The following is a 7,362-nucleotide window of genomic DNA, read 5'->3' on the forward strand; positions in this document are numbered from 1 at the left end:
CCCCCCCCCCCCGAGTGGCCTTTTCTGTTGTACTTATGGGTAATATTAAAGAAGTGGAGTAACTTTGGTCAAGGACCTGCATACTCAGTAAGAATTGGATCTCAGGAAGTAAGGGGTGGTTGACATGTAAATGAGAGAAAAGATAAGATAAAAACCCAAAACTGCTAACACCAGATAACCCACTCTGAACCCCCTCTCATTTTCTAGAGAACTTTGTTGCTTAATAAACTCCTTCTTTCATTCATCCTTTTGTTGTCCACATTCCTTAATCTTCTTGGTCCTGGGACAAGAACCCGAGGTTACTGGTTTAAGCTGACAGTGGAGGTCGAAACTCCTGCAACACTGGGATTACAAGCTTGAGCCACTCTGCCTAGCAGGGGACAGTATGATTTTGGTACAGTATGATACTGTTGCAGGAGTTTTGAACTCTACTGTCAACCTAAACCAGTAACCTCGGGTTCTTGTCCTATGACCAAGATTAAGGAGCGTGAACACCAAAAAGTTGAGTGAAAGAAGTTTATTAAGCAACAAAGCTCTCCAGAAGAAGAGAGGGGACCTGAAATGGGTAACTGGTGCTAGGAGTTTGTTTGTGGTTTATGTCTTATTTTTTCTGGGGGCATTTCTCTCATTTACATCTCATCTGCCCCTTACTTTTTGGGAGCCAATTTTTATTGTGCATGTGGGTCTTTGACCAAGGTTACTCCATCTTGAATATTACCCATAAGTACCACAGAAAAGCCGACTGGGAGAGAGGGGTAAAACCTCAATGCAAATACTATGTTGATGATATTATTTTAAGGCAAGGTCAAGTTAGGTCATTTAGTTAAGTTACTGTGTCTGCATTTGAGCAGCAAAGAGTGTCCCTTTTAGCAGTAATTCTGTTTTGAGAGGATGCTCTTAACCATATTAATCACATTTTAAGCCAAATATTATATAACGGGGGTGGTACAGGGGGTGCTCCCACCTGTGTTATGTCTCCTCAAGACTCTCCCTCTCTGTCTGCCTAACCAACTTGTAACTATCTCCTCTCTCAATATTGACTTCAGAGAATGAATTAGGGGGAATTCTCTCCTCAGTCTTAAGAAATAGTTTCAGTATGTTTGGTATTCATTAGTCTTTGAAAGTTTGGCAAAGTGAGTCTATCAGGTCCTAGGGTATTTTTTGGGGGGAGGCCTTTAATTATATATTCACTCTTGCTACTTGTTTTTGGTCTGTTTAGGGTTTCTATTTTTTCTTTTTGAAAGGTTGGGGGTGTTGTTCTTTTTCAGGAATGTACTCATTTCCTATAGATTGCCTAGTTTGTTTGCATAGAGATGTGTATAATAATCTCAGCTTGCGTTTTTGTATTTCAGTGGTTTTTGTTGTAATGTCTTCATTTTCATTTTGGATTAGGCGAATTTGAATCTTCTCTATTCTTTTTGTAATTAATCTAGCTAATGATACATCAATTTTGTTTATCTTTTCAAAGAACCAAGGTTTTGTTTCACTGATCCTAGTTTTTTTGTTTGTTTCCATTTCATTTAGGTCTACTTCCATCTTTTTTATTTTTTTTCTTCTAGTGGCTTTGTGTTTGCTTTGTTCATGTTTTTCTAGCTCTGGTGTGATGATAGGTTGTCAATATGTGATCTTACAGTCTTTTAAATTTAGGCCTTAAGCATGATAAATTTTTCTCTGTACACAGCCTTTACTATATCCCAGAGATTGAAAACTTGTGTAATTGCCATCATTCATTTTGAGGACTTTTGAAATTTCCATCTTGATTTCATTGTTGCCCTTCTCAGGAGCAGATTTAGAATTGATTTGCAGTTTTATTCCACTATGGTCTGAGATAGTGCCTAATATGGTTTTGATTTTTTTGAACTTATGGACTCATGTTTGTGGCCTATCATATGGATTATTTTGGAAAATGTTTCCTGTGTTGACATATTCTGTAGTTGTTGGATACAATGTTCTGTAGATGTCTGCTAGGATCATTTGCTCTAGCATTCATTTTAACTACAATGTTTCTTTGTTGACTTTTTACCCTGATGATCTGTTGCTGTCAATGGAATTTCGAAGTCTCCCACTATTATTGTATTGCTGTATCTCTTATCTTAGGTCTAATAGAATTTTTCTATAAAACTGGGAGCTATGGTGTTACAGACATATATATTTGTAATTGTTATATCTTCTTGTATCTCTTTATCATTATATCATGACCTTCTTAGGCTTTGTTCACTTTTGTTAATTTAAAGTTTATATTACCTGATATAAGAGTAGCAGCAGCATCTGCTCATTTTTGGCTTCCATTTGCATGGAATATTTTCCCACCTCTTTATCTTGAGTATATAGGAGTCTTTGTGAGTTAAGTGCATCTCTTGGATTGTGGGTGTGTTTTTAAATCCATTCTGTCAATCTGTATCTCTAAAGTTGGACATATATGCCATTTAAGGTTAGTAATGATATGTGAGAGACTATTCTGTTCATAGTGCAGATTGTTACCTGATTATTTATTTCTCTAGTGTGTTGGTGTTTTGAAAGCCCCGTGAGCCTTATAGTTTCCAATGATTTTCTACTGGGGCATTTTGACCTTTTGTTTCAATGTTTCCAACTCTTGAGCATTTCTTGTAGAGTTGATCTGGTGGTGACAAATTCCCTTAGCATTTGCTTGTCTGGATGGACTTTATTTCTCCTTCATTTGTGTAACTCCACTTTGTAGGATTAGAAATTCTGGGCTGATAGTTTTTAGCCCAGAATTTCTAATCTGTTTGAGTAGATTAAAGGTAGTGTTCCAGTCCCTTCTAGTTTGTAGAAGTTCTGCTGAGCACTCTGCTATGTTAATCTAATAAATTCTCCTTTATAAGTTATTGGATACTTTTGTTTCACTGCTCCTAAAATTATTTACTTTTCATTGATTTTGCATAATTTCATGACTATCTGCCTTGTGGATAAACTTTTTGCAATGAATCTTCCTTGAGTACTTTGGAATTCCTATATCTGGATGTTTAAATCTCAGGCACAAGAAGTATCACCAGGAAGGAGTTTGGACTGCACACAGGGAAATGACATCTGCCGGGGTACTGCTTTGAGTTCCTTGGACTCTCAGGTCTGTCTCCCCAGTTGAGAGACTACTAAGCTTTGCCTGGATTTCTTTCCCAACACTGTGGCCTAGAGCCTGTCTTCCAGCAGTAAGAGGGGCAATCATGGTTTGCATCACTCTCCTTCTATTTCTCTAAGGTCACTGTATCCTTTCTTGCCTAAATGCCCAAAACTGTGGAAACCATTTGTTATATATTGTTCATTTCTCTATGTTTTTTTCAGGCTGGGGTATACATTTGGTCTTGTTTATTTAATACTGGACAGAGTAGAAGTTCAATAAGTTGTTTCCCTGTATTTTCCAAAGGTTTTAGTTTTAATTAGTGGAAGTAATGGTATGTAGAGGGCTTTCTTTATATTTGCTGCCCCCTTTATTATCAAATGTACAGATACTAAAGTATTAGAAAAAAACTGATATATTCTTTTTTTTTTTTCCCCTGAGTTGGAGTCTTTCTCTGTCACCCAGACTGGAGTGCAGTGGCACGCTCACAGCCACCACAGCCTTGACCTGCTGGGCTCAGATGATCCTTCTGCCTCAGCCTTCCAAGTAGCTAGAACTACAGACACACACCACCATGCCTGGCTAGTTTTTGTTTTTTATTGTAGAGATGAGGTCTCACCAAGTTGTCCAGGCTGGTCTTGAACTCCCGGGCTTAGGCAATACTCTCACCTCGGCCTCCCAAAGTGCTGGAATTACAGGCTGAGCCTCCACGCGTGGCCACTGATATATTCTCAACTAGATTAAGATCATCTACAGGAACCATTGAACTGTATAATGAATCATTATCAGCATTTTTTCTCCATGATCATTAGCCATTGTATTATTTAAAATTTTTGGAACACCTATTAGTTCTATTATTAGAAAAACATAACACATATTGTTAAAAGTGACTTGTTAACTCTTTAATCTTTTCTTTTTTATGATATTGTCATAAGGTAGATATGTGCTGACACATCGTTTGATCATTGACTATCTCATGTAAGAGAATGTAGCAGTACCTCCAAACTTAAAAGTGAAGTCAACAAGTATGAAACAGCTCTTGAAATTCAGAATTTCAACTTGAACACCAGTAAAGAATGCTGTTTCACCTTGGCTTTGAATGAAAACTCCAGAAATTAGACTTTAGTATGTTTATAGCATATGCTTATGAAGAATAAATCATCGATGGAAATATACATTTAGGAATGTCTCTTAAATATCTGCCTAGAGATTCTCATTTTAAAATAACCTTGGATCAAACAGAGAGAAACCAGGAACAAGGTGGTTAGATTTTACGCCAATGTGAAAACCCAAACCTAAAAAGCATTCTTTTTCATACTGTTGCTATCAGGAAGAGGATAAAGAAGATTGTGAAGATCAAGGAACTTTATGAATAAGGAAGAACCTTTTGTATCTATGAGCTGAAGGATGAGACTATCAAAGAAGCCTTAGACAAACCTGGCAGATTTTGGTCTGACCTAGATGATTTTAAATGGAAAGGAATAGAAGACCAATGGAATGCTTATGAAGAAAGGTCTATGGTAGAGAAGCATTTGGAAAAGTCTCACAAATGGATAATTAAAAAATATTACAGTGAAGCTATTTGTAAAAAGAAATAAAAGAAGTCAGAAAGTGCCAGTGATGACATCAATCACTGGAGGCTGATACAATCTAAGAATAAGGTCCATGAACCAGAGAAAAATGGAGAGACTGAAGGAGTAGAACACAACAGAGAAAAACATCTCCTACTTCAGAGATTAGACCATGATATCAAAGGTAAAACTCACTAGACAATTTCTAGGATTAGATATTATTACAATCACAGTTTTGGCAGAAGAAAACATAGGAAAATAAATACACAAGTTATGCAGAGGCTCTGAGAAAGGAGTCTTCTATCAATCTGGATATCAAGAAGGAGGTAATTAATGCCTTAAAAAATTTCCAAATGTTGAACATAGCTATATGCATCAATATGCAAATTTTAAAGAAGAGGCGTGTGGGATGAGAAAATATTTGTTAGAACAAACAGAAGAGAACAAATCTACCAACACTAAAACAACCTGACATATGTATAAAAAAGTATTTTGGACTGGGCTCGGTGGCTCAGCCTGTAATCCCGCGCTTTGGGAGGCCAAGGTGAGTGAATTGCCTGAGCCTGCAAGTTCGAGACCCGCCTGGGCAACTTGGGAAGACCTCATCTCTACAATAAATCAAAAAAAACTAGCCGGGCATGGTAGCACGCACTTGTAGTTCCAGCTACTTGGAAGGCTGAGGTGGAAGGATCGCCAGACCCCAGTAAGTCGAGGCTGCGGTGGCCGGGAGCGGCCACTGCACTCCAGTCTGGGCGACAGAGTGAGACTCCAACTAAAAAAAAAAGTATTTTGGAAAAGTGACTGAAAATTCTATTCCATTTGCAACCTGTGAACAATTTACTTCTCTCTGTAAGTCAATTCGGTTCAAGAGATGGGATAAAATGGAAACACAGGCAATGTTACTTGCCTCATCTTCAATGACAAGTATATTTTTTACATGTTGACATGTTGTACATCTTGTGGTGGGCGAAGGTCCACATCCACAATTGTGGCCAGATGTAATTAGCAAATTTGCAAAGGTAAGCTTCACTTACAAAGAATTCTGCCCAATTGGTATCATTTGGTTTTCTAATGAGCCATGTTTTGAATTGGTCTGGTGAAATTCTAGTTTATGCCATTTTAAAGATAAAAGAAAATGAATGTGAATTCCCTCCAGATCTTTTGGGCAAATTTTCCTAAACCAGTGGTTTAGCTTAGTTAATTGGTCAACCAGAAGGCCAGGTTCAGAAAATGACGGTTGTGCTGTGAGGCCTCTCTTTTTTTGTTTGTTTGTTTTTATTCATCAATATTTTTTATTATGGTTTTGTGGGGTACAGTTAAGGGTTAGGTGAGTCCTCTCAATCAACAGTTAGGAATGTATCTAGAGCACTGTCAAGATGAGTCAGTAGAACCCCATGGTAAAGTTTGTTCTATGTTGATCCAAAGAAGTTTCTTATCAGAAGTTTGAAGTTATGACATCTTAGTTAAGATATTTGTTTCTCTCGTGGGTCCTCTGGCTCCCCAGTGATTAATGTATGTGAAAATTGGTTACTATGCATACCCTTGGGCATTTTCATAAACCTGGAGATAAGATCTACTGACCTTGTTGAATTTTCTTATTCTATGGATTCTACTCTTTGTCATATTAGGAGACAAACGAGAGTTTGTATAAATTATAAAAGAAGAGAAAAATAGGAACTTGCATAATTAAGAGAAAAGGAAGAAACAAGAGTCATCACTTCAAAGATCATCACATTGAACCCATGGAATATGAGGTAAAAAGATGGTGCCTTGCCAAATAACATGCCTAGAATTTACAGCGTTGGAAGTTGTTTCCTTCTTAGTTAGAAAACTTTTAGAGACTCATGCGGATGTGCAAAACACATATTCATTCTCAAATAAGTCTAGGTTTTGTTTTTCATTGGCTTTTAAAAAAATTTAAAACAAATCTCAAGCCTTTCTTAGAGGACTTAGCTCACTTTTATGCTAAAAAAGACTTAGATATTTGTCATTCTAAATGTCTAGGATGATACATCTTCAATACTGGAAAGGTGGTACTTGTTCTTTACCTAATGAGATAATGGGAAACATACCTTTAAAGTTCAGGAAAATATATGTACAATTTATTACTACCCAAATTTTGAAAAATTTATTTTTCCCTTCCTATGTACCTGTGATGTCAGCCTCTATTGCAAATGGCAATAGAAGATTTCAGGTGCTCAAGTTTTTCTTCTAGTCCATCCCCAGTCTCTCATGAACAGAATATAGACAGAAAAAAGTTAAATATCATGGATTAATTTGCAAAAAAGAGTCTGAACACAAATCAGATTCCTCCAAGTCAATATTATTTGGAACTTAAAATTTAGTCACAAGATAGGGAAATGGCAAATATAAGAAACACAATCCCATAGCAATGATCAAATTCTGTTATGCAGGAATTGCCAGCATGCCCAACTCTGACAAGTGAATGCATTTTTTGATGAGCTCACATTGCAACTCCTGGTTGCTTCCTATTGAAGCTGGAACTTGCTTCACCATTGTCCTTCATGACCCCAGACTTTTTCCTACTATGCTTTTTTAGTCTACTGATTACTGTGGTCATTTCTTTCTCTTTTCAGTCTAGTTTTATTAAGTTTAAATTTCTGTAAGTCAATTTACACTATTGGTGTACAGTTCTATGAATTCTGACTTACAGCTGAATTGCTGTTACTATAATAAAATTTAAAAAGAAATTTA

At 36.8% G+C, this 7,362-nt stretch overlaps 1 protein-coding gene across 1 annotated transcript in view; it reads left to right on the forward strand.

The window, feature by feature from the left end:
* The window catches only part of FAM111B (family with sequence similarity 111 member B), a 10,110-nt gene extending 3,805 nt beyond the window's left edge, over positions 1 to 6,305 (forward strand). Inside the window, 11 exon segments of the mRNA XM_021711062.1 lie at positions 4,012 to 4,184; positions 4,187 to 4,927; positions 4,930 to 5,013; positions 5,016 to 5,134; positions 5,433 to 5,523; positions 5,526 to 5,578; positions 5,580 to 5,738; positions 5,740 to 5,788; positions 6,051 to 6,101; positions 6,104 to 6,274; positions 6,277 to 6,305. Coding sequence (XP_021566737.1) covers positions 4,012 to 4,184; positions 4,187 to 4,927; positions 4,930 to 5,013; positions 5,016 to 5,134; positions 5,433 to 5,523; positions 5,526 to 5,578; positions 5,580 to 5,738; positions 5,740 to 5,788; positions 6,051 to 6,101; positions 6,104 to 6,274; positions 6,277 to 6,305 — 1,720 coding nt within the window.
* Positions 6,306 to 7,362: the final 1,057 nt, after the last annotated feature.

The sequence above is a fragment of the Carlito syrichta genome, unplaced genomic scaffold (genome assembly GCF_000164805.1).
Source record: "Carlito syrichta isolate Samal-C Ts95f unplaced genomic scaffold, Tarsius_syrichta-2.0.1 Scaffold301848, whole genome shotgun sequence".
Classification (NCBI taxonomy): domain Eukaryota; kingdom Metazoa; phylum Chordata; class Mammalia; order Primates; family Tarsiidae; genus Carlito; species Carlito syrichta.